The sequence below is a fragment of the Patella vulgata genome, chromosome 4 (genome assembly GCF_932274485.2).
Source record: "Patella vulgata chromosome 4, xgPatVulg1.2, whole genome shotgun sequence".
Classification (NCBI taxonomy): Eukaryota; Metazoa; Mollusca; class Gastropoda; family Patellidae; genus Patella; species Patella vulgata.
In genome coordinates this window covers 39,536,991-39,564,977 of record NC_065882.2, presented here as the reverse complement: position 1 = coordinate 39,564,977, position 27,987 = coordinate 39,536,991, and the positions used below count along the sequence as shown (strand labels likewise).

The following is a 27,987-nucleotide window of genomic DNA, read 5'->3' as shown; positions in this document are numbered from 1 at the left end:
TCTTTGAATATTAGAGGATATAATATGCATAATTAGTGAGATAATCAAGATTTTCACTATAGACATTGTAGAATAATAATTGTATTGTTATATATAAACTTATTCAGTTAATATGATTTCACAATTGAGTCCAAAACACTTTTTAGTTATTATATCAGTTTTTTCTAGTCAGTCTGTTAAAGACCTCAACTATTGGACTTTTCATTCTTAGTTTTTTATCCGTTACATCTTCATTATTGCTGATATTCCTTTTCTTTGTATTTTTGCTATCTTGGATTTTAACATAGTCTGCACTGGTACACTCAGTTTCCTGTGCTTCTTTGACTGCAACATCATTTTTGTTTATATTAAAATCCATTAATGTATCAATAATTTTATGGTCGTCTTTATTCACATCATTATTTGGATCAAATGTGTCAGAGTGGGTTTGTTTCAACTCTGTTTCATCATTTTCTGTTGTAGAATTCTCCTGAGGAGAGTATTTCAGATTTAGATCCATTTTGGGAGTTATAGGTAGCTCATCTATATTTCTGTATGGATCAGGAGTTATAGGTAGCTCTGTAGATGGAGAGGATTGCAGGGGTGGAAAATCCTCTGGGATGGGTGAGAAGTTAGATTTATTTGTACGTTTGTCAGGCAAGGGACAATCCCTTCCTAGGTGACCCTGTTCTCCGCAGTTGAAACAAGTCTTATTATATCTGATCTGCCCTTCGTATTTAACGCCTACTCGCAGGCCTTTTATGAAAATATGGGATGGGATAGGCTTGAACACGCGTTTGACATGAATGATTCTCACCCCACTTTCTATTGTTGGAAAATTTTTGTAGCATGGCCTCTCACATCTGATGACATCGGCATAGTTTGATATTTTTCGTGCAATGTCCTTATTATCTATTTCATAGAATAGATTATAGATAACTATCGGGATAGAGTCTACTGGGTATTCCCAGATAGCTTTGATGGTGCCTTTCGACTCATATTCCAGATCATTGATGGTAAATGATTCAAAGAGTCCAACAAAGATATCTTTAGATTGTTGAGAGTCAACTGTCAGATAGAAATTCCCATTTCCTATATTCTGAAGACATTTAATATATTTTATATCAAAATTATCATGGGCTAGGATAAATGTTACAAGTTCAACTGATGACAATTTTGTCTCACCACATACTGGAGATATAAGTATTGTATTCTCTCTATTGAGTTCATTTGTCACACTAACACCTTCAGGTCCCACAGTTGTTTTTGTAGCCCTTATATTTTGCATGGCTTTTGTTTATATAGTTTTGTTTATAATTTTTTTTTTTTTTTTTTTTTTTTTTATTTCACTTTTATATACGACGCAAATATACACTATAGTACAGTTTAGAGAAGAGTCACGACCAAGTTATCACTATTGTTCTTCTTGGCCGCCATATTGGCTCTTCAGCTCTCGGTTATTGTAAGCAACACAAACTTCAATTATCCTCTATCGATCCTTCACAGGACGCCAGATTCGTTTTGATATTTATCACATTTTAGTTCATATGTAAAACTCTATACATTGTTTCAGATGATATATTTGAAAACACTATATATATCTTTACTTTAGTAGACCTCTAACAAAAACACGTCTAGCCTCTGTCTCTCAACGTTAACCAGAGCGTTCGCCATTTTGGAATAGCCATGTGATTCAGATGAGCTATATATATCAACTGACAAGCTGTGATTAAATATCAGTAGTTTATTGGTTTTATTTCAAATTAATTATTACATCAAAACAGCTCACAATGTAAATTTATTAGTAAACTGATTTCACTAATTTGCCCAATCTACTGATAGTGGGAAGTGTTCACCAGTAATATTAATTAGAGTGAGAAATTTACACCAGTCATACTAATTAATTAAAACAGACTATAGTCCTACGGTTCATTCTCACCCAGCTCAAAACTTAAATAATCATGTTAGCGTGACTAAGGTGTTAATTGGAATTTCTAAAGAAGGATTAGCTGTAGTCTGTTTCACATTGGGCACTGTTATTTCATTAGGTTAAACCTAATAGTAAAACAAAATCACTTGATAATGTTTTATTCAACATTTATTATAGTAAAACATGTTTATTTTAATACTTTTAATGTAAATGGAAAAACTTAATATAAAAAATAAATAACTAAATAGCACTATGAAATGAGCATCAACATTAAAAATATATATTTCATATGGACAAGTAAACATTTCATACTTTTTACTCTAAATGGACAAGATGAGATACCGCATCTACATAAAGCATGATGTCTCTTTGACCATTTCGGAACTGATCTTTCAATGCTTGAAGTCTCTCTTCTAGGTTTTAATTGAACCAAATTGATTCATTACTTTGTAAAAAATCACTCATTAAACACAGTTCACAGGACACTTATTAAACACAGTTCACATGACACTTATTAAACGGTTAATCCATATCTAATTAGGTGAAGACATTTCAGCTACAGACCATAATCCCCCAGCCGTAAACCCTTAATCCCCTTAATCAATATTTTGAGCTGGATGAGAACACCCCAGTCCTACACCCACGGTCTACTAACCTCCTGATCCTTTATCAAAACACTCAAATGTGGGGAAAGCGAGGTTAAACCTCGAAAACGACCTGCTTTAATCCGTTACGGTGAAAAACTGCGCCTTCGTGGGAATGAACCGGAATGGGGTCTTCCCATATCGCCGACTCACCAGAATTTGGAAAGTCGACTGCGGCACTCTTTCATGGGTTAAAAACGGATTAAAAGCGTTAATGAGGCAGGGACCAGTCATTATTAATACAGTTCACTTAAATTTTGATTTTTATCAGAATTCAACTCTCTCTATAATTAATAAAATGAATATAGTTCACTTATATTACATGGACTTGAATTTTGTCATAATTCAACTCACTCATTAATAAATAAAAAAATAGGCTACATAAAGCGGACAGGTGATCGAAATTCAGTTTATTGTGATTATTTCTCATAATAAGTATAAATACGTAAATCATTCCAAGACATTTCTTAACAATTTTCAAGTGTAAATAATTTAATTAAATCAATATGTCCATAATATCATATTCATTGTATTGGAAGTTAAATCTTTAATAAACAACAAGACATTTCATATTCATTTCTTTCTACGATGGCTAATGCACAGTTACAGACTAAGTTTATTCCTACAGCAAAAGGTGGCAGATACATATATGTGTTGCTGATTTTAAGTATAGACTGAATAAGAGAAAGAATAACGACTTAGTGATATGGCAGTGCTGTGAAAAAAGCAAGGAATGTAGGGCTACAGCATCTACCATCTTTAAAATTGCACTTCAATTCTCAATTTCTTGTAATTTCACCTGTAAGCTTCTAATTTTATATTCTACTATTTATACATTATTATTAAAAAATAAATCTTATTTTATAGATTACCGTAATGATGCAACCCTTAAAGGAAAAGGTCCAGTCTACGACAACTCCGATTACGCAGCTTTATCAAGAAGAAATACACGGTAAACGGAATGGTGAATGGACAGAAGATAATATAGCCACCATCGCCATCATGCCAACCTTTTACTCCAAGAAGAGTACTGTATATAGAGCCAGGAATACGAAATTTCCCAAATTAATGAGAAATGAGAAATATAGACAACTGGCCGACTATATGGTTACGCAATGGTTAGAAGGCCAATTTACACAGATACAATGGAACCACAACCAAACCACGCGATGAACCAACAACTCTTAAGAGGGATCGCAAAAGCTTATTCTAATATTTTTGAAGTAATGACATTTTTGCAAGAAGAGCAAAAGACGATTGAAATTCAGTTATTGCAGTATTCAAGTGACCAGCGACAACCAAATAAATACACTGATATCAACAGAAAGATTCGAAACATAGATATGAAAAAGAAAGAATGAATTTGTTAGAATTTTTAGACTATGTTGGACACTTTATGCGTGCAAAAAGTTATGTTATGTGTTAAAGGTTGTTAAAAATTAAAAAAAAATAAATTCTCCCAAAATTATCTGCTTTAAACTAATTAAAATTAGTTTTATCTTTCAGCTTGGGTCTATTGTTCTTGGCCACTCAACCCCTTAACACCGACCCAAATTTTCCCCCTAAAACTCGGCGAGTCGGCGATATGGGAATGAACCGTGGGAATAAACCGTCGCCACCAGTCTTCCAAAAGTATTACTAATTATAAATATATTGAAAATAATTTGGTGGAGGAGATATGGCGAATCGACGATTACCTTGCGTTCGAATAGTACACAAATTGAGAGTATTTGGACATTGGTAACTGTTGGGTTGGTGGATAATTACATTCATCAATGAAAAAGAAAAAACATAAACAAAGACATAATAGAAAAATAAAACATATACAACATATTTACAAATTATCCACGGGACTGGTCTGTAGGCAAAACTGTTCAATATACATTCACGCTACTTTAATTAACATAATCTCAGCTTAATTGTTGTGTTGTAATAGAACAACTATTTAAGATTTAAGATAATTTCTACTCCGTGAGTGTGTCGTTTAACCGATGTGTAATTAGTCAGCTTTACACACCGTTGGCAATTCATAAAAGAAAGATAACCTAGTAAACGGTGGTTGGAATGAAATGTATTTGGGTTTAAAGTCCTACTTTTCTGTACCAACCGGGGTAATGAAGACGATCTTGTGCCAATTTGTGAATGATCGGTATCGAGCGTGCTGTTTTAATTGGAGAGAGAGAGTTTAACGTCCACTCGACACAAGCCAGGACGGGGTCTTCCCATATCGCCGACTCACCAGAATTTGGAAAGTCGACCGAGGCACTCTTTGATGGGTTAAAAACGGATTAAAAGCGTTAATGAGGCAGGGCCCAGTCATTATTAATATAGTTCACTTAAATTGATTGTTATCAGAATTCAACTCACTCACTAATTAATAAAATGAATATAGTTCACAGAAATTACATGAACTTGAATTTTGTCAGAATTCAACTCACTCATTAATTAATAAAAAAAATAGGCTACAGTTCAATATGAAGCTGACAGGATGATCGAAATTCAGTTCATTGTGATTATTTCTCATAAGTATACATACGTAAATCATTCCAAGACATTTCATATTCATTTATTATTATTATTATTATTAACATTTATAGAGTGCTATCTTCCACAAAACGTGTTCAGATGCGCTGTACAATACAATTCAATAAAAATATGTAATAAAAATAAATATACATATAGGAAAAGTAAATAAATCTATAGAAGTAAAACATAACACGGTAGCGTAGAATAAAATCTGATATCACAAATAGGTTATAAAATAATTATAAGTTAAAGGCTTTCTTAAACAAAAATGTTTAAGAAGTGACTTAAAAGAGATTAAATTTGTGCAGCATCTTATATTAAAAGGTAAAGAATTCCATAATTTCGGTGCCTGGACGGTAAAAGATCGATCTCCAAAAGATAAAAGTCTTTTTGTTGTGATATAACCAAACCATGTTTCCTATTTTCTTAGTTAATGTACTTTTAGTGTTAAACAAACAGAGTTTATGTTTTTGTGTTGATAAAGAATACATTATTATACACACGTTTAGATGTTTGACAAAATTCACTTATGATATATAAATAAGTATACTATATTCGGAACTATATTTTATGGAAAATCTTCAAGGAATCATCAAAAGAATACAATATTTTGAAGGTTATTGTTCAGTAATATCTTCAATGGTGTAATCATCATCTTCAAATGTGAACGTGTTGTAAACTTTCAAGGCATCTGATGTATGTAGGCCAAAAACGTGGCTTTTCTAACAGCAGGAGGGTAATTACTGAGGCCAGTAGCGACTTCATAATTTGCCATTGTTGTACCCAAAGTTTGAAATCATCAGAGATTGCATTCATACATACATCAATTTAACAAGGGGCTTTCACAGAGGTGGTTTGTCTTTATTGACGGGCCTCATTGTTTTCAGCTTGATTATTGGCGGTTAAATTCGGGGCAGACATTGCTGCAACTACAGCAGCCTGCAAGACAACAGGATCAATACCACGTTCATTTTCAAGTATGGGATTATTCATTGTAGGTTAATGATAGGATGTTTTCACATTAAAGTTGAAATTAAGTTAGTTTTGAGGCAATGTTGATCCCAAATTCAGCCTCCATGTTTAAGAAGGAGGCCACGATAGTTCAAACATATTTAATAAAACAGAGTTAACTCGCCTGATGTGATGCACTACATTAATAATAGGCCTACATACAGTGATGCACAATACAACTAAATAATACTAAGAACAATATCTAAATACTGATATTGTAACAGACTTCACCTCGGTTTTTCGTCCCATCAAATCAACGAGACTATGTTCTTAGCCAGACTGAAACACACTGAAAAATCCCGAGATACCTTCTCTGAAAAATTCCTAGATACTTTCTCTGAAAAATCCTGAGATACTTTCTGTGAAAAATCCTGAGATACTTCTCTGAAAAATCCTGAGGCACTTTCTCGGCCATAATCAGGACCAAACCATTGACCACCGTTGTTCCTTACAGGGCAAGTATAGTGTTTCTGTGGTCAAATTTTGCCATATTGAGAACAGATGAAATGAATAGAGTTTTCTTTTGTTTCAATCTCTGATACATTCAGTACCCAATATCTAATAATGTAAGCCTATGTTATGTAAACTTTAATTATAAAATATATTTACTCACATAAGATCGCCAAGGTGGAAGTATCAATGTTCTGTTGATTTGTTTGGCAAATCCTAAGCTTCCTAGGAAATGTTCAGCTTGATTTCCAAATCTCCCTAAAGATTTAAAAAAAAATCTTTGAAAAAAGAGCGTATTGGCAAAACCAAAAAGCCAACAAAGTGGGACTTCGTGACAAATATTCCGAAGTTAATGAAGAGCACAATGAAATTTGTTACTGTAAATTATAGCATTTACATCCCACTTATACTCGTTGCCACTGGCAACCTTTGATAAAACTGCCCTGTTTATTTTCAATACATGCTTAAAAGTATCCGTGTATCAGAAATGTACAGAAAGAGTACTGATACACAGATACTTTTATACCGTTTTAGATACAAATCAAGCAATAAGTAGCGGACGTTTAGTCCGACCCAGATCGCAATTGATAACGATGGATCTATACAATGCACAAGGATAATGTACATGAAACAACTAGTCAAAATCATAGTAACAAAACAAAATGGGGGGAACTACATGGCAGTTCAAAAGCATATACAATGACATTAAATTAACATAACAACATATTACAAAAATCAATTATTATACATATCAATTGGCATCTATTTCATAATTTGGTTTGATTTATATTAATATGCAAAATATATAAATTAGAATATTGAATAATTGTTTTAATTAATTGTGATGATAGAAGGCGCAGTTCTCTTGCTGGACACTTCACAGGCATTGAAAATAAGCAGGATGAAAAAAACGCCTAGAAAGTCATAAACTTTATTACAAATAAATTTCAACGGAAGAACCATCCGGCGATGCATACTTTCACCAGGAATGACCCACGTTTCGCATTTCCTTTACACTACATTTAATAATATCGCAGTCCTCTACGCCATAGACAAGTTGTTTTGACGATGTGGTCTAAACAAACACGTGATTGTTTTACGCTGAGAGTAATCATAGCAAGACGCACGTGTAAATACTACTCAGGTCGTCTCTCCACTGCGAAATCATTCTACCATGAAATGTAACGTGGGGCTCAGAAAGGGATAAATAATGAAAGAGCAGAAAGTATTTGTCACTTTCGGTTGAAACGACTCGATAATAAATACTATTTTTCACATTTTGCTTCACAATACTCGATAGAAATGTGATGTAAGTAACTTATTAGCACCTTTCCTCGGTGTATCGGTGAATATCAGGACAGTTTTGGTCGGGAGCCGCCTCGGCTGGGCCCCTCGACCAAAACTGTCCTGATATTCACCGATACACCTCGGAAAGTGTGCTAATAACTACTACATACTGCAGGGTTGTATTGTGATACTGTCACTCATAATTATCTGGTGGCTGACCGGGGAGTAATGACACCGGGCTGGATAATATAATAGAACAAGTTTACCGCATAAGTAGGTTTTAGTGCAGGTGATGATCACTCATTTGAGGGGGGGGGGGGGGGCTTGTCCAATTACTAAAATTGGGGAAAATGAGCTAAATGATGTATCAGAACTATATATAGTCTGTGTCATTTTGTTACTGAATTTGAATCCGTCGGTTTTTTGGGTAGAAATTATTCTGAAGGTTTTGGTGTTTAATTAGAAAAAAAACTGGAATATATTTCCGGGGGGGGGGGGGTTGGATGACTGAATGGTTAGCACGTGCGCGCTGTATCATAAAGTCTGTCATTGAGTCAACTGGCGTGGTTTCGATCCCCAGTTGTACGTGATAAGGAGTAGGGTCGACTGTCCAACCTCGTAGGTTTTCTCCGGGTCCTCCGGTTTCCTCGCACTGCTAAAGACACCTACGCGCAAGCCAATTATTGAAATAAAAATTAAACCATACGTTAGTCCCGAAATGATCTAGTTTGTGTCGAGTGGACGTGAAACCTCATTTCTCTCTCTCTCTCTCTTTGAAGATATTTCCAAAACGGCAGCAATTTTTGGCAGAAAAATGGAACGGTACCGTGTACCAATCGTAAAATGTTTATTTTGTCTTAAATATTGGATATCAGAGGCCCATTTTTTCCAGGTAAGATCACAACACCAATGCTGATTTAAATTGCAAAAAAATTCGTGTTTTCAATGTCGAAGATTTTGGATGATATTGAGTTACGGACTTAGCTACTTTAAGTAGGCGTGTTTGGTGTCAATATATATGTTTTCGGGGGCGCAGATTCCATTTCTTTCATTTACAACTGTGTAAAATGATCACATGTTCACCTATTTAGACGCTGGCTCGCTAACCTGGAGGTCGGGTGTTCGAACCCTGCATTGGCCCGAGAAAGTTCATCCAGATTTTCCGGCGTGGTTCCCCCTTGTCAATGATGCAGGACGGAGGGCCTGACAAGGACAGTTGTCAAGTCGTTCGGATGGGACGAAAAACCGAGGTCCCGTGTACACATTGGCGTGCACGTAAAAGATCCATTGACAGTTGGAATTCGATATAAGAGTAGGCCGTAGTGCCGATGTCCGGGCAAAATTTCCCTCATAGCACACTGTATGGCGTACGCCCGTCTTCATTAGCCCAGTTCGGAGCAGAACAGTAGGACGTTAAACCATTTCATTTCACCTATTTAGCACATTTCTAAGATGGCTGCCATTTATGACCGGAAAATATGACGATGTGCTGATTTTAATTAAGTACGGGTAGTCATGTTTTGTGTCAATGTTTTTGGGGGAGCAGATTTCATTTCTGCCATTTACAACTGCGCCAATTAATAATATGTTCACCAATTTAGCGCATTTCCAAGATGGCAGCTATTTGTGACGGGACATTTTCTAAAGATGTTCTACTGTTCTTTATCATTATTATTATTTATTAATTTTTTGTTGTTATTTACAGGTTTTTGAATCTAAATGTGCTATGTATTTACTTGTAGCATGTTCCTAGAAGCCAGTACCATGAAATACCGATTCTATGGCTTGGTGGCGTCATCAAGACTTTCAGTCTCATTGCAAGCCCTTCACCTCGTGTGAAAATGGATTTCTTCAAATTATGTTGTCTGTCAGTTATAGATACAAAAATGACGATGGTTAAAAATCTAAGACTTACAACTTTGGAAAAGGTAATAAATACTTTAAAAAGTAGAACGGGAATTAATGATATTAAATATAAAGCTGTATAAAAAGAAATAAAAGTCATGACTGCAAATTAAATACTTATCCAGTTATCAAAAACTGGAAAAACGATGAAAGAGCTAAATATGCCTATTGCAGGCTTTATTTTGGCTTCAAATGTTATATAAATTATTATTTAGACGTTTATTCAAATGAAAAGACTATAATCAACTCTCTAGACATCAGAGATTTAAACACAATCGCCCTTTAATGATTTAACACGCCAACTGTGAGACTGTTAAATAGATGATACATATTAATTAATTGCACATGTATCTTTTGAAAAGTATCGAGCACTCAAACTGATTATTTATACTTAGTCTAAGCAGAGAATGTTCACGATCGAACTCAGTCAAGGTTTTTATTTACCTGGTATCACTCTCCATCAGTTAGAATCAAAGTTATCTTGTCCCAAAGCATCGACCAATGAAATTGTTTAGTTCTGCTTAGCTTCAGCTGAAAATGTTAATCACTGAACTCAGTCAAGACATTTATCTAATAAACATCTACACCAAGTTTAAAAATTGTACGTCAATTAAAAGCGGCGTTGTTATGTTCCAATCAAACTACTTGTTACTACTTGGCCTAAGCAGAACTTAGCCAAGGTATTGATATAATGAATCTATACTTCGAGTTTCGTCATTTTCACCAAATTAGAACCAAAGTTATCGTGAATGTCTCAATCAACCAAATTCTTATCTCTGCTTAGCCTTAGTCTTAGTGGAAAAGTCATTCAAGCTAATAGACACACCAAGTTTGAACATTACCTCAATTTGAAGGAGAGTTATTGCGTTCGAAAGTCTCGACTAATCAGACTGAAGTCTCTACTTAGCCTAAGCAAAAATTGCTCATCTTCGGACTTGGTCAAAGTATTGATGTAATGAAACAATACCTGAAGTTTCACATCTCTCACTCAATCAGAATCAAAGTCTCGACCAATCAAATTGCTTATCACTCTGCTTACTCATTATCGATCATCTTCAAGGTATTGATGTATTGAAACTATACACCAAGTTTCGTCGCTTTCCCTTAATTAGAACCAAAGTTATCATGTCCCAATGCGTCAACCATTCAAATTGCGTATCTCTATATACGCCTTAGCCTATATAAGCATAAAATGCTCACCTTCGAACAGATTATATAATTATGCAAAAAACGAAAATTCGGAGAGAAAGAAAAATCCGACTTTTCGGCACAGGACGAAAACTCAGAATTATTTCCGAGTTTTCGAAAAAAAATATCGCCGACATGCAGTAACCATCGCAATGGTTTTAATAGTGTCTATCCCTATTTAATTCCGTCAACTTTTATAAACAATATCCACGGATTGTCCAATGCCAGACATTTGAGTTATACTTAGCTAGTTATTATGGCGGCTCTAGTTTGGGAAATCAGGGTGCCCAGCGCTTCCGTCAGTTCTTGGTGTATAATACATCCACAATAACTAAACTATTCAGAAAAAGCCTGACAGTAATCATGATGATAAAAAATAATGAATTTAATAATAATAAACCGATACGCGCAAACGAATTACTGAAATAAAATTGTACCATTATTATGTTAGTCCCGAAATGAAATAGTTTGTGTTGAGTGAACGTTAAACTCCATTTCTCACTGTCTCTCTCTTGACAAAAGATAGGTTGCCAGGCAACAAAACATACGCCCACAGCAGCTAAATCGTCGCAAGGTTGTCGCATATTTATTCTTTTGTAGGTAATTAGGGACATTTAATAGACAATTTCGTACAGATGACATTATAATTTGTGTCGTTTGCGGGTTCACAAGGTTCTAAAAACTAAAACAAGGGCCGTAACTCTGGAAGTAATCTACAGAAATTGTTGAAATCGAACGTTCACAAGGTTCAACAAAGTAAAACAAGGGCAATAACTCACGGCGTAATTAACGGAAATTGCTGACATTCAATAGGCTTCTTCATTTCACTAATTTAAATGATGCATATGGATTTCATACAGATTATGTGATAACGTTTGTCAATCAAGCGTTCACAAGATTCAACAAAGTGAAACAAGGACCATAACTCTAGATGTAATTATCGGAAACTTACTGAAACTCAATAGGCTTGTTCGTTTTACTAATTTAAACGATACCTATAAATTTTATACAGATCGGATAATAACTTTTGTCGTTAGAGCATTCACCAGGTACAACAAAGTGAAACAAGGGCAATAACTCACGGCGTAATTAACGGAAATTGCTGACATTCAATAGGATTCTTCATTTCACTAATTTATGATGCATATGAATTTCATACAGATTGGGTGATAACGTACGTTTGTCGTTCAAGCGTTCACAAGATTCAACAAAGTGAAAAAGGACCATAACTCTAGATGAATTAACGGAAATTTGCTGAAACTCAATAGGCTTGTTCGTTTTACTAATTTAAACGATACATATAAATTTCATGCAGATCGGATAATAACTTTTGTCCCTAGAGCATTCACAAGGTACAGCAAAGTGAAACAAGGGCAATAACTCACGACATAATTAACGGAAACAGCTGACATTCACTAGGCTTCTTCATTTCACTAATTCAAATGATGCATATGAATTTCATACAGATTGGGTGATAACGTTTGTCGTTCAAGCGTTCACAAGATTCAACTAAGTGAAACAAGGGTCATAACTCTACGCGTAATTAACGGAAATTTGCTGAAACTCAATAGGCTTGTTCGTTTTACTAATTTAAACGATACATATAAATTTCATAAAGATCGGATAATAACTTTTGTCGTTCGAGCATTCACAAGGTACAACAAAGTGAAACAAGGGCCAAAACTCACGGCGTAATTAACGGAAATTGCTGACATTCAATAGGCTTCTTCATTTCACTAATTTAAATGATGCATATGAATTTCATACAGATTGGGTGATAACTTTTGTCTTTCAAGTGTTCACAAGATTCAACAAAGTGAAACAAGGGCCATAACTCTAGATGTAATTAACGGAAATTTGCTGAAACTCAATGGGCTTGTTCGTTTTACTAATTTAAACGATACATATAAATTTCATACAGATCGGATAATAACTTTTGTCGTTAGACAAGGTTCAACAAAGTGAAACAAGGGCCATAATTCACGGCGTAATTAATGGAAATTGCTGAAATTCAATAGGCTTCTTCGTTTCACTAATTTAAATGATGCATATCAATTTCAAACTGATCGAATGATAACTGTTGTAATTAGAGCGTGCACAAGATTCAACAAAGTGAAACAAGGGCCATAACTCTAGATGTAATTAACGGAAATTGCTGAAATTCAAAAGGCTTCTTTGTTTTACTAATTTAAACGATACATATAAATTTCATACAATAGGCTTCTTTGTTTTACTAATTTAAACGATACATATAAATTTCATACAGGTCGGTTGATAACGTTTGTCGTTTGAGCGTTCACAAGGTGCAACAAAGTGAAACAAGGGCCATAACTTCAGGAGAAATTAACGAAAGTTATTCTAATTAAATAGGATTCTTCATCTCACTAATGCAAACAACATATATCAATTTCAAAACAATCAGATAATAAATGTAGTCTGTCGAGTGTTCACAGGTACTTTTGTGGACGACGGACCGACGGACCGACGGACAGACATACGGACGGACGGGGGTGACTGCAATATACGATCACATTTCCATGTGGGCGTATAAAATTGGAGCATAAGGTGGAAGGTTTTTAAAATAAAACACATTTTTATAGTAAATCACTGAGTTCTCGCCTATACAATCTTCTTCAAATTGTATTTTACCTAAGATTAGGAAAGACTCGGGACTTGGGCCAACCATTCTTGTCTGTCAGCAATGGGATTTGTGTTGAAATGTGATTATACTGACATGAAATGGAAGTTTGCTATGCCAGCTACCCTTTTGTGTCGGTCGGTCTTACAAAGATGCCACAAAAGTATTTCATATTCGGCAAGTATTGAAATTTACATTTATTGGGTTGTTATTGTGTAGTCATTGGGATATTGGGTATTATTGTGTAATTCGAAGCGTCCGAGAACCGGTGGCTTTGGCGTACAATTCCTCTATTTTCCCTGTCATATGTGTTTTCTACGGAGCCCGGTAAGGGACGCAAAAAAAAAAAATAATAATAATAACCGGCGCGCTCCGGATAATAACTGGCGCGCGCCGGATAAATAACTGGCGCGCGCCGGATAAATAACAGGCGTGCGCCGGATAAATAACTGGCGCGCGCCGGATAATTTCTAATAAGAAATAGAATGAAATGGGGTTTAAAGTCCTACTGTTCTGCTCCTACTGGACTAATCAAGACGGGCATACGCCATATATAGTGCGTACTATGAAGAAAAGTTTGCCCGGACAGCGGTACTACGGCTTACTCTTATATCGAATTCTAAATGCCAGCGGATCATTAACGTGGACACCAGACCTCGGTATTTCGTCCCATCCCAACTACTGTACGTTGACCGTAGGCTCGCTATCCAGGAGACCCCTTGTTCCATCACTGCTTTGGCCGAGGAAGTTCATCGGCATTTTCCAGCGTGGTTCCTCCTGCACCATAGATTGACAAGGAGGAACCACGCCGGAAAATCCCGAGGAACTTTCTCGGCCAACGCAGGGATGGAACACGGTACCACCTAGATAGCAGGCTAACGTCTTATTAACTGAACCACGTTGGGTAGCCAAATAAGGTCTGACATTGAATCAAGTGACATGGTTTTGATCCCCGCCTTGTACGTGGCAAAAGGAGGGTCGGGTCGCCTGTTTAACCATTTTCTTTCAGGTGTTCTGGTTTCCTCCTACTGCTAATTACCCCTTCGCACAACACAAAAGAATTATTAAAATAAAATGTAAGCATATGTTAGCCCCGAAATGACCCGACACCCTCCCCCCCCCTCCCCTTTTGCCACGTACAAGGCGGGAAGCAAAACCACGTCACTTGATTCAATGTCGGACCTTATTTGGCTACCCAACCCTTGTTATTGGAAAGGGGGTCACGTGGTTCAGTTAATAAGACGTTGGCTCACTATCTGGGGGTCCCGTGTTCCATCCCTGCGTTGGTCGAGAAAGTTCATTTGGATTTTCCGGCGTGGTTCCTCCTTGTCAATCAATGGTGCAGGAGGAACTGAAATCCCGATGAACTTTCTCGGCCAACGCAGGGATGGAACAAGCGGCCTCCTGGATAGCGAGCCTACGGTCAACGTACAGACGTTGGGATGGGACGAAATACCGAGGTCCGGTGTACACATTGTCATGCACGTAAAAGATCCCGTATGCCCGTCTTCATTAGTGCAGTTGGAGCAGAACAGTAGGACTTTAAACCCCATTTCATTCTATTTCTTATTGGAAATTATCCGGCGCGCGCCAGTTATTTATCCGGCGCGCGCCAGTTATTATCCGGCGCGCGCCAGTTATTATCCGGCGCGCGCCAGTTATTTCATTCTATTTCTTATTGGAAATTATCCGGCGCGCGCCAGTTATTATCCGCCGCGCGCCAGTTATTTATCCGGTGCGCGCCCGTTATTATCCGGCGCGCGCCCGTTATTATTATTATATTTTTTTTTTTGCGTCCCTTACCGGGCTCCGTAGTTTTCAGTGTTAAGTTATAGAAGAAAAAAAACGACAACGCATTATAATCCGAAGGTCGCATTTTTTTTTTTTTTTTTTTTTTTTTTTGATTAGAATATTACGAATACATCGAATATCTAACCTATTATGATATAGCACACAAAACGTTTTTTAAACGCAGCACACACAACTACAACTTAAAAGTATATAAACAAGCCAACAGTGAGGCTGATGCCCCCCGCCGAAGTTCCAAAATAAATAGATGACATATATTTATTAATCGCACATTTTTTTTTATTCAAAAGTATCAAGCAATCAAACTGATTATCAACTATACACTAAGTTTCATCACTCTCTATCAGATACAATCAAAGTTATCTTGTCCCAAAGCATCCACCAATAAAAGTGCTTAGCTCTGTTTAGTTTCAGCTCGAAATGTAAATCATTGAATTCAGTCAAGACATTCACCTGATGAACATCAACATCAAGTTTAAACATTCTACCTCAATTAAAAGCAAAGTTGTTATGTTCCAAAGTCTTGACCAATAAAATTGCTTATCGATCCTTAGCCTAAGCAGAAAATTATTATCATCAAAGTTAGGTAAGGTAATGATATAATGAATCTATACTCGGAGTTTCATCACTCTCACTTAATTAAAACCAAAGTCACTGGCCACAAAGCATCAACCAATCAGATTGCTTAGCTCTCCTTACCGTAAGCAGACAATGTTTATCATCGAACTCCATCAAGGCATTCACCTAATGAACGCCTATCCCAAGTTTGAACATTCTTCCTTAACTAGAAGGAGAGTTATTGTGTCCCAAAGTCTCGACCAATCAAATTGCTTATCGCTCTGCTTACCCTAAGCAGAAAATGCTTATTATGGAACATAGTCAAGGTATTGATGTGATAAAACTATACACCGAGTGTCCTCACCCTCACTTGATTAGAACTAAAGTTGTCGTGTCCCAAAGCGTCAACCAATCAAATTGCTTATCTCTGCTTACCCTAAGCAGATAATTCTCATCTTCTAACCCCGAACTCCATCAAAGCATTCATCTAATAAACACCTACGGCAAGTGTGAACATGCTAGCTCAATTAGAATGAGAGTTATTGTGTTCCAAAGTCTCGACCAATCAAATTGCTTATCGCTCTGCTTACCCTGAGCAGAACATTCTCATTATCGAACTTAGTCAAGGTATTGATGTAATAAAACTATACATCAAATTTCACCACTCTCACTTAATTAGAACTAAAGTTATCGTGTCCCAAAGCACCAACCAATCAAATTGCTGATCTCTGCTTACCCTAAGCAGAAAATGCTCATCTTCGAACTCCATCAAGTCATTCACCTAATAAACACCTACACCAAGTTTGAACATTCAAGCTCAATTAGAAAGAGAGTCATTGTGTCCCAAAAAGTGTGACGGACAGACAGACGGACAAACCCATTTTAATAGTCCCCTGCTTACTTCGAAAGGCGGGGGACAATCAATACAACTATAAATATTAATACGCCTGATATCCCGCCCATTCCCCACCCCCATCCCAAATGGCTTATATTGTGTCTTATCATTCCTGCTGGTGTATAAAATAGGTCATCAAGAGTGTATATTAATACACGATGTCTATATAATATACAGTATGTCGATTTCATGCGTATACCCGAAAACAGCCCTATACAGAATATTTGTGTTAACATATATACTATTCAAAAAAAGTAGGGGATATTTGATTTTTAAGTGTTATTAAAGTCACCTAATGAAACTGACGAAGAAACAAATGACAAAATGAAATGAAGTTCACATTCATCGATTTATTCCAAATGATCGTTAGACTAAGTAAGGCACAGACTGACCATTATAAGGGTAAAATGATACCCGGGGTCAAACAGCAAAGTTACCACAGCATCACAACCAAGTCAGTAACGGGTAAATCCTCCTCTGTTTGCCAAACAAGCATTGATCCGACGTGGCATACTCCTAATGAGACGTCTAAGGTCATTTTGGTCCAGATTGTCCCATTCCTGTTGCAACGCAGCAGCAAGTTCTTGGACATTGGCAGGACGTTGTTGACGTTGACGTAACCTCTGTCCAAGCATGTCCCAGACATGCTCGATGGGGGAGAGGTCGGGACTCAGTGCTGGCCAAGGTAATGTGGTGATGTTCTGTTGTTGGAGGTAACCTGTAACGATCCTGGCCCTGTGACATCTTGCGTTGTCATCCTGGAAGATGAAACGGCGGCCATGACGTCGTGCGAACGGCACAACATGGACTGCCAAGATGTTGTCCCGGTAGTACTGGCCTGTAACACGCCCTGCAACAACATGTAAAGCCGTTCTTCCAGCAACAGTGATGCCTCCCCACACCATAACAGAACCACCCCCAAATCGATCATGTCTGATGACGTTAACGTTTTGGAAGCGCTCGTTTCGACGACGCCACACCCTCCTACGTCTGTCCAAAAAATCAACAGTGAACCTTGACTCATCTGAAAACATCACATTGCTCCAGCGTCGATTATCCCAGTGTTGACGATCCCTACACCAACGACGTCTTGCCTGAATGTGATGATCTCTCAAACAAGGGATCACGCGAGGACGTCGGGCGCGAAGGTGACCCCTATGCAGTCGATTCCGAATCGTCTGGCCACTCACTCTCACACCAGTGTCTGTTTGAAGACGAGCGCTGATCTGATTTGCTGTGATGACACGATTTCTCAAGGCCAAGGTACGGATAAATCGATCCTGGGCTTGAGTTGTCGCCCTTGGTCGACCTGAGCGTGGTCTGTCCTGTACAGATTGTGTATCACGGTATCTGGACCACAGCCTGCTTATGACAGACTGAGAAACATTCATCGTCGGCGCCACAACTGCCTGTGTTGTGCCGATCTGTAGCATGCCAAGGGCACGTAACCTTTCATTTTGGGTAAGCCGACGCATATCAAAATTTGTTTTCTGGTCACTAAAACAATTAAACTGATGTTTCCACCCTGGAATTCAATGCCACAACGACTGTAACATTCAAAGTCAGAGTCGTGCAAATCTTGGGTTGGACCCCCATGATGATCCCAAGCATCACCTGCATTCCATGCGGTAGCTATTGGTGCGTTTGGGCGTCACATGTAACTGCAAATGTTTCTTCTGTTAGGTTCTATAGTGACTTTTTTCGTAGTCATTTGCATATTTTAGTATTATGCCCCCAAAATCAAATATCCCCTACTTTTTTTGAATAGTATAATATAGCTCAGATATCCACTATGACCTTCATACTCTAATCAAATAGAAATTGGTTAAAAGAAAAAGTTGAGGGCAGATTACCCTCCTCGGACAGATTACTCCCGCGCATGCGCTAATCTCCGTCTAATTTCCGATGAGTAATCTGGGCGCGCGAAGTGAACTTTGTCCGGGCTATTTAATGGATTACCACAATGATAATCCGCAGATGGTTCAAAAGATTCTACAAAGGGAGCAACAGGATACGGCATATACATACCTAAAGTAAAGCTGAACATCAGGAAAAGGCTACCAGAACTGATGGCCATTAAAACTGCACTGGAATGGCTAGATATGCAAACGCACCAAAAACAGGCAGATCCTAATCCTCCAAGTCAGGGACCACATTCATAAAATTACAACACGTGGGAGGGAGGTGATCCTTGCATCGATTCCTTCCCACGTCAACATCTTCGGCAACGAACAGGCCGGCACGCTAGCGATGGACGGTTTGTCACTAAATGAAATAGACAATGTAGAATATAGCAGTCAGGAATTTGCATAGCGAAAGAGAAGATTAAAAATGCATGGAAATCCCGTCTAAAACAAGAAAACACCCACCGCTATCAAATAGATAGCAATTTGGTAGACAAGGTTTACTTTAATCATCTTTCAATCAAAATATGCAAACTCATCACGAGGCTCAAAACAATAGATGTAGTCAAAGACTACACCTATACACCCATCAAATGCCCGTGTGGACACTTCACGCCTACTAATCGACTGCAACCAACTAAAGAAAGAACGCCAATCAATGATCGACAAACTGATAGGGAGGGGAAGAACACTTTGTCTCAACTCTCTCCACCGCCAGATGATAGATACTGGACCTTTCAGCTTATCTGGGATTTCATTGAAGAAATAGGTTTAACAAAACATATATAATGATATGCGTAAGCCAGGTAGTACGCACAAATGTATCCTAGAGAGAAGCGTAACTCATCTGGCAACTAAACTAATTAATTTTAAAAAAAACAGAGCAGGACGGGGCGCAAAAATGTCCCCACGAGGGAAACGTTCCGTCCTGTACAAACCAATTAAAACAACCTAAGCAGGGTGGTGCGCAATAATGACCACAAAAGTGGGTAACGCAAACCACCTTGCACCCCATCTTATTATATTATATCAAATATATACTTAAATAACGATTGATTGTACATCCATGACATTTTTTATAATGCTGTATTGTACTTACAAATGATATTGAAATAAAGAACATTTTTAAACTAACTTATACGTTCAACCGTATGAATATACGATTAAGAGTGCCGTATTGAATTTATTACTTTACTTTACTCTACTTTACTTCACTTTATTTTACCGTATTTTATTTTAGTCTAGTCTACTTTTATATAGAATTCCAACTGCCAAGGGATCTTTTACGGTCACACCAATGTGTACACGGGACTTCGGAATCGCGTTCATGTCAGCTACTCAAATATGTAACTGGTTCAAAGATAGGTTGCCAGGCAACGAAACATACGCCCACAACAGCTAAATCGTCCGGGCAGTCAACAAGAGTTGTTGCATATTTTTACTTTTTTCGGTAATGAAACATTTATAATACACTAAAATCTGATTAAGAGCAACAACTCGTGAAGTAATTATCAGAAAACCATTAGAATTTGTTTGTTTTTATAAAGTTCTGCCCCATGCTAACGTTTTGTATACAAAACTTTTAATATCATGGATTTAGCTGTTCAAGACATAAAAGTTCATTGAAAATCATCCTCTCAAGATCTTAAACTCTGTGTATCAATTTGAAGTCAATCGGATGATAACTTTAGCCTTTAGAGCATCACAAAGTGATCAAGGGCCAGAACTTTGGCAGTAATTATCGGAAATCAATAGGATTCTTTGTCTCAGGTCCTTAAACAATGTGTATAAATTTAAAGTCAATCGGATATTAACTTTGGCCTTTAGAGCGTCTACAAGATTTTTTGAAGTGATCAAGGGAAATAACTCTGGCAGTAATTATCGGAAATCGTTGAAAATCAATAGGATTTTTCGTCTCATGACCTTAAACACTGTGTATAAATTTAAAGTCAATCGGATATTAACTTTAGCCTCTAGAGCGTCCACAAGATTTTTTGAAGTGATCAAGGGAAATAACTCTGGCAGTAATTATCGGAAATCGTTGAAAATCAATAGGATTTTTCGTCTCATGACCTTAAACACTGTGTATAAATTTAAAGTCAATCGGATATTAACTTTGGCCTACAGAGCGTCCACAAGATTTTTCAAAGTGATCAAGGGCCATAACTCTGGCAGTAATTATCGGAAATCGCTGAAAATCAATAGTCTTCTTCGTCTCATGACCTTAAATACTGTGTATAAATTTAAAGTCAATCGGATATTAACTTAGGCCTTTAGAGCGCCCACAAGATTTTTCAAAGTGATCAAGGGCCATAACTCTGGCAGTAATAATCTGAAATCGCTGAAAATCAATAGGCTTCTTCGTCTCATGACCTTAAACACTGTGTATAAATTTAAAGTCAACGGATATTAACTTTGGCCTTTAGAGCGTCTTCAAGATTTTTCAAAGTGATCGAGGGCAGTAATTATCGGAAATCGCTGAAAATCAATAGAATTCTTCGTCTCATGACCTTAAACACTGTGTATAAATTTGAAGTCAATCGGATATTAACTTTGGCCTACAGAGCGTCCACAAGATTTTTCAAAGTGATCAAGGGCCATAACTCTGGCAGTAATTATCGGAAATCGCTGAAAATCAATAGTCTTCTTCGTCTCATGACCTTAAATACTGTGTATAAATTTAAAGTCAATCGGATATTAACTTAGGCCTCTAGAGCGCCCACAAGATTTTTCAAAGTGATCAAGGGCCATAACTCTGGCAGTAATAATCTGAAATCGCTGAAAATCAATAGGCTTCTTCGTCTCATGACCTTAAACACTGTGTATAAATTTAAAGTCAATCGGCTATTAACTTTGGCCTTTAGAGCGTCCACAAGATTTTACAAAGTGATCAAGGGCAGTAATTATCGGAAATCGCTGAAAATCAATAGAATTCTTCGTCTCATGAATTGTGGACGCCGGACCGACGTACGGACGGGGGCGACGACAATATACGACCACATTTCAATGTGGGCGTATAAAAATTGATTGAATATTCAATGAAATATCGCTCATTTTCTGGTTTCGTGCACGTTAAAGATTTGACGTCACTAACAGATAGAGTCCATGTTCAAAAACAACTTCATGCCTTTTATCACATATACGATACTACTGCAACCGCTTCACAAATTGCACTTTCTTATAAACAACGCGAACCGTCGATTTCTGTCCAGATGATTACAGTTATAAGATAATTTTGACAAAGAAGCAACAATATTAATTCCAAGACTAATTATTACACACAGCAATCAACTATTTCTGTTACAGGGTCACTAAACCCATATTTTGGATAGAAGAAATCACTCATAGTTGGAATAATTTTAGTTCAAATATCATCACTGATAAAAGCACTCTTCAATAGGCTCTATACGTTGACAAAACGTACAGATTGTATACCCCTTATGTTTCGCTTAACAATGAAAGGTGCCGTGTTCAATTTTCGATCCCTTTGCTCTGCTACTCCTGAAATTTGGAACTGTTGTACAATGGTTTTATATATAACACTACTGATAGGACTCTTTGTAGAAGAAGTTCCAAAAACATATGTTGGCTTTTCGAGAAATAGACCTCTAAAAATGCTCCAAATCGTAAAAATACGACGTTTTCGATTTTCGATCTCTTTTTTCGGCTACCCCTGACATTTAAAAAAATAATACAGTAGTTTCACAAAACAGCCAACCCATTAGTTTCTCGATTGAGAAAGATTTAAAAAAATCGTTGGGGGCGTTTCCGAGAAACATGCGTCTAAAGTTGCTCGAAATCGCCAAATACCTTACTTTTCTAAGTCACATAACTTTTTTATTTTTTGATAGAAACTTGTCGCTGAAGTACTATCTGATAGACAATTCAATTGGCTATGAAACGATATAGAACTTTAACTAATCGGCAAAAACACAATTGGTACATCGCATTTTCCGCACAGGCACCCATTTATCTGAATTTTGTCAAAGTTTGGGTACTTTTCTTGACTACTTCCGATGATTAGAGGATTTTCATTTATAGTTGATGGACTGGTTTGGTCCTTTGACTTCATATTCCTGAAGTTTCAGAAAAATCGTTGGAGCTGTTTTAAAAAAATAAGAACTCTACGATTTGACCAAAATGCGAAATAAAGTGAAAATCAAAGTTAACATTTCAGAACAAAACTTTTATTGTTGGAATCGGATTGATGTCAGCTATACAAAAATATAACTGAAATTTCAAAATTCCCAAAAATAAAAATTTGAGAAAGTTTTGAAAATTTTCCATTTTTCACCAAAAAAATGAGAGCGACAAAGTTTCTAAATTACACAGTTTAGAACTGCTATTTGCTCAGAAATGTCTCCAGCTATCCAAAAATGTAAATATCTGAAGAATCCATTGAGAATTAAGAGAATGATGGCCGATTTTCAACTTTCGTGCACGTTAAAGATTTGACGCATTTCCAGTATGCGTACAAATTTTGTTTTACATTTATCAACTAACCACCACCCAGTTTCCCGAGAGAAAACCAAACTTCAGACCTCTATCTCTTATAGTTGCTGAGAAATAGGCTCCCCCAATAAAAAACTAAATCATAATATTAATCTTAGTAATAGCAATAGTCTTTCACCGAAAGGTGAAAGCCTAATTAGGCCCTATTTTTTATCTTCACATTCATATTATCCTAGTACTAGTAGTAGGCCTATTTATATGAGCCTTTTAAACCTTGCAAAATCATTGGGTTTTTTAGAATGAGAGGATAGTGTGTGTGCTCATGTGTTGGCAATAATAATAATGATTGAAATGGAAGATAGGAGGATAGAAAAATGTCCCTTCACAACCATCATCGACGAGTTTACCACAGCAGGGAGATAAGCCAAGGGTGGCGAAAATTTAACCAGACCCTGTTTCACAGATTATAATTTCAAGACCTGGACATGTAAACAGAAAAAGAAAGCCTGTGATGGCTAATTTTAACGACAACAGGTAAGTGTTCAGATGACATGGGCAACCACCACATGCTTGCTTTGTAGCTTAATAGTGGGGCGGTTAAGCAAAAAATCGTCCATTTTGGGATAAAAGCATGAAACTTGGCACATAGATGCCATCAACCCTACTGATTGTTTTGGGATGTGGATCCACCTCACAGTAAGACATTTTTTTTACAAAAAATTTCAGGCCAGCAATTTTCAGAGGCGAAATTGCTAGTTGAACACGATTTTTGAGAAAAGATTTATCTATGACGTCATTTTCGGTTGGGGTTTGTCGGATTTCAAAAATGGCCGCCAAAATTTGAAGAAAAATGAATTTCCAGATAGGATGGGTGATTATCACGCAAAGTATGGCATGTAATATATCAAATATAAGGTTTTTTGTTGTAATTGAATTGAAAAATAGTCTCTAAAACTAGTTTCCCCAAATCCATTATGGCTGAAATTCAAAATGGCCATAATTCAGGAAGTTACGGTCCGATATGCACAAATATCGAAAGGAACCGAGATCTTTGGGTTATAAACTTACATTTCAAGTTTCAACAATATTGCATAACCAGTGGCTGCCAGGCAGGATACGCCCACATTTTCGAGAGATGGATAGAGAACAAGCTAAAAAGAAAGTGATTTTTCCTACAATCAAGGGCCATGATTCAGGAAATTACAATTCGATATGCGCAAATATCGAAAGGAACCGAGATCTTTGTGTTATAAACTTACATTTCAAGTTTCAACAAAATCGGATAAAAATTGTGACCTCCATAGGATCCACAACCTTGATATACCATATTTTTACGCTATTTGAGAACGAAGGGTGCCCATTTTGTCTGTCAATTTTGGGCCGATTTTCACGAAATTTGAACTCTGTCGTCCTTAGGGTGTAACGGTGATATAATAATACGGTTTTTTAAATCGGATAAAAATTATGACCTCTATAGGGTCCACAAGCTAAAAACGCGATTTTTCGTACAATCAGGGGCCATAATTCAGGAAGTTACGGTCCGATATGCGCGAATATCAAAAGGAACTGAGATCTTTGGGTTATAAACTTATATTTCAAGTTTCAACAAAATCGGATAAAAATTGTGACCTCTATAGGGTCCACAAGCTAAAAACGTGATTTTTCGTACAAACAGGGGCCATAATCCATGAAGTTTCGATCCGATACATGCCAATATCGAAAGCAGCCGAGATCTTTTGGAGATAAGCCTATATTTCAAGTTTCGTCAAAATCGGATAAGAATTGTGACGTGTAGAGGGTCCACAAAGAATTGTGGACGGACGGACGGCCGGACGGACGGACGTCCGGACGGACAGGGGCGAAGGCATAATACGTCCACATGAAAATATGGGCGTATAATAGGGTCCACAAGCTATAAACGTGATTTTTCGTACAAACAGGGGCAATAATCCATGAAGTTTCGATCCGATACATGCCAATATCGAAAGCAGCCGAGATCTTTTGGGGACCTATATGTCAAGTTTCGTCGAAATCGGATAAGAATTGTGACCGGTAGAGTGTCCACAAACAATTGTGGACGGACGACAATAAACGTCCACATGAAAATGTGGGCTTATAAAAACAATACCACAGTTAGTAAAATTAAAAATAAAAAAGAACTTTTATGCATAGAAATATTAAATACAATGATATAAAATTAATGATAAAATCCTGTCTCCTTTAAAAAGTCGAACACTTTACCATATAAACCCGGTTTGGCAAACATGTGATGTAATGACTGACAACGGTAAAAATTCGATCTAATATCCTTTAAATGCTTGCACTCAATCAATATGTGCTTAACTGTCGGCCAGTTTGATTCGCAGTTAGTGAAGGGTAAGTATTCTTAGTGAAGAATAACTTACTTAGGGTTGACTTGATCTTGGCGGCTTGATCGGTCCAATCTGCCGCTAGGCGAATAGGTTGCCAATTTGTGGCTAGGCTGGAGTCAGCGGACGTTACGCTGAGCGAACGTTTTATAACCTTCACCCTCATCGTCGAAAGCTTTAATTAACAAAACACAATGTTTAGCCAATGAAGTGAGCGTACGGAATGAATAACAAATGTCCGCACTACTAATCTATTTAAACCACTGAAGACACACAATAATTGGCACGAAATGAAACAGTCTTTATCCCCCATTTCTGTAGCACCATAGATAATTTCGGAAAGTTACTGGAATACACCGCAAAACTGGTTGAATTAATTACCGGTTAAACCGCAAAACACTTTAATGTCAATTCTGTTTACCAAACGTCCGCTGCGTTGCTGTTTCATTTACTTGAGCCACTCAATACTTGGCATAGAATGGAAGAGTGGTTATCCCTCTATCATTTGGCACCATAGATTATTCTTGAAAATCCTCAGCATAATCTGAAATCCGTCCTAGGAAAGCAGTACCCCCCCCCCCCTCTCCGTCTTGTTTGTCAATTCTGGTTTACCAAACGACCGCTGCTATTTTATTTTCTTGAGCCACTAAATACATGACATGGAATTAAAGAGTGTTTATCCCTCTTTCATGTTGCAACAAAGCTTATTCTTTAAAATACATGACTTGGAATTTAAGAGTGTTTATCCCTCTTTCATGTGGCACCATAGATTATTTCTGAAAGCCCTCGATTCAGTCTTAAATCCGTCCCAGAAAAGCTGCTTTCCTAGCACGGATTTCAGATTATGCTGAGGACTTTCAAGAATAATCTATGGTGTCACATGATAGAGGGATAACCACTCTTTCATTCTATGCCAAGTATTGAGTGGCTCAAGAAAATGAAATAGTAGCGGTAGGTTGGTAAAGCACAGTTCACAAAGAGTAGGGGAGTGGGGGCTTTTCGGACGTATTTAAGACTATGACGAGGATTTTAAAGAATAAGCTATGCCAAGTATTGAGTGGCTCAAGTAAATGAAACAGCAACGCAGCGGACGTTTGGTAAACAGAATTGACATTAAAGTGTTTTGCGGTTTAACCGGTAATTAATTCAACCAGTTTTGCGGTGTATTCCAGTAACTTTCCGAAATTATCTATGGTGCTACAGAAATGGGGGATAACGACTGTTTCATTTCGTGCCAATTATTGTGTGTCTTCAGTGGTTTAAATAGATTAGTAGTGCGGACATTTGTTATTCATTCCGTACGCTCACTTCAACGGCTAAACATTGTGTTTTGTTAATCGCAGCTTTCGACGATGAGGGTCAAGGTCATAAAACGTCCACTCAGCGTAACGTCCGCTGACTTCAGCCCAGCCAATTTGTGTTCGTTTCACCGGAATTCACTCTGAAGATATCAGAATTCGCCCGTGAAATCTTCCCATTTACTTATATTTACCATTAATATTAATATTGAATTACTTTAAAACACATAAAATCACCGAAATTCACATTGAAAACATATTAACACCGGAATTACTTTGTTTCAACATATCGGAATTCGCACTTAAGACCTTAGTATTCAATAATATTTTACATTAATAAAAATTTAACCATACCCATGCAGGGACAGTAAATCACATAGCCTTGTGTGTCCCATACGATACATTTTCCAACTGCAAAAGAAGATATGAATATACATAAAGCTGCGTAATATTTCATTGCTGTCCCTGTTCCCGTCTTGGGCCGTTGGGATGAAGTCAGGGGACGTTATTTGAGTGGACGTTTTATGACCTTGACCCTCATCGTCGAAAGCTGCGGTTAACAAAACACTATGTTTAGCTGTTGAAGTGAGTACGGAATAAATAACAAATCTCCGCGCTAGTATTTAATCCATTGAAGACACACAATAATTGGCATGACATGAACCATTCTTTATCCCCCATTTATGTGACACCATAGATAATTTCTGAAAGTCAGGTTGAATTAATTACCGGTTAAACCGCAAAACACCGGAATATACTGATCTCCCTTTTCTATCGACTTTCATTTACCAAACATAAATGTTTCTTTTTTTCCTGAGCCATCCAATACATTACATGGCACCATAGAATATTCCTGAAAGTCCTCGAAAGAGTCTGAAATCCGTCCCGAAAGAGCTCTACACCCCTCCCTCCCCCCCCCCCCCCACACACTTTTTTCTCAATTGTGATTTACCAAACGCAAACGCCCTCTGCCATTTCCTTGAGCCACCTAATAATTGGCATTGAATGAACGAGTGTGTATCCCTCTTTCAGGTGGCACCCTAGATTATTCCTTATATACCTCGACTTAGTCTGAGATCCGTCCCCGAAAAACAATACCCCCACCCCGTGTTTATTTGTTCAAGTCTGATTTACAAAACGGCCG

The 27,987-nt window shown here is 37.3% G+C and overlaps 1 protein-coding gene across 1 annotated transcript; it reads right to left on the bottom strand.

Annotated features, from left to right (window-relative positions):
* Nucleotides 1-81: 81 nt before the first annotated feature.
* LOC126818851 (uncharacterized) lies at nt 82-27,356 on the bottom strand. The gene is made up of 3 exons (XM_056100446.1): nt 27,198-27,356; nt 6,704-6,798; nt 82-6,018 (listed from the first exon to the last, which is right to left on the bottom strand). Exon 3 carries the CDS (start codon nt 1,265-1,267, stop codon nt 155-157), a length of 1,113 nt encoding a protein of 370 aa, XP_055956421.1. The 5' UTR covers nt 1,268-6,018; nt 6,704-6,798; nt 27,198-27,356; the 3' UTR covers nt 82-154.
* Between the last annotated feature and the right edge of the window lie 631 nt (nt 27,357-27,987).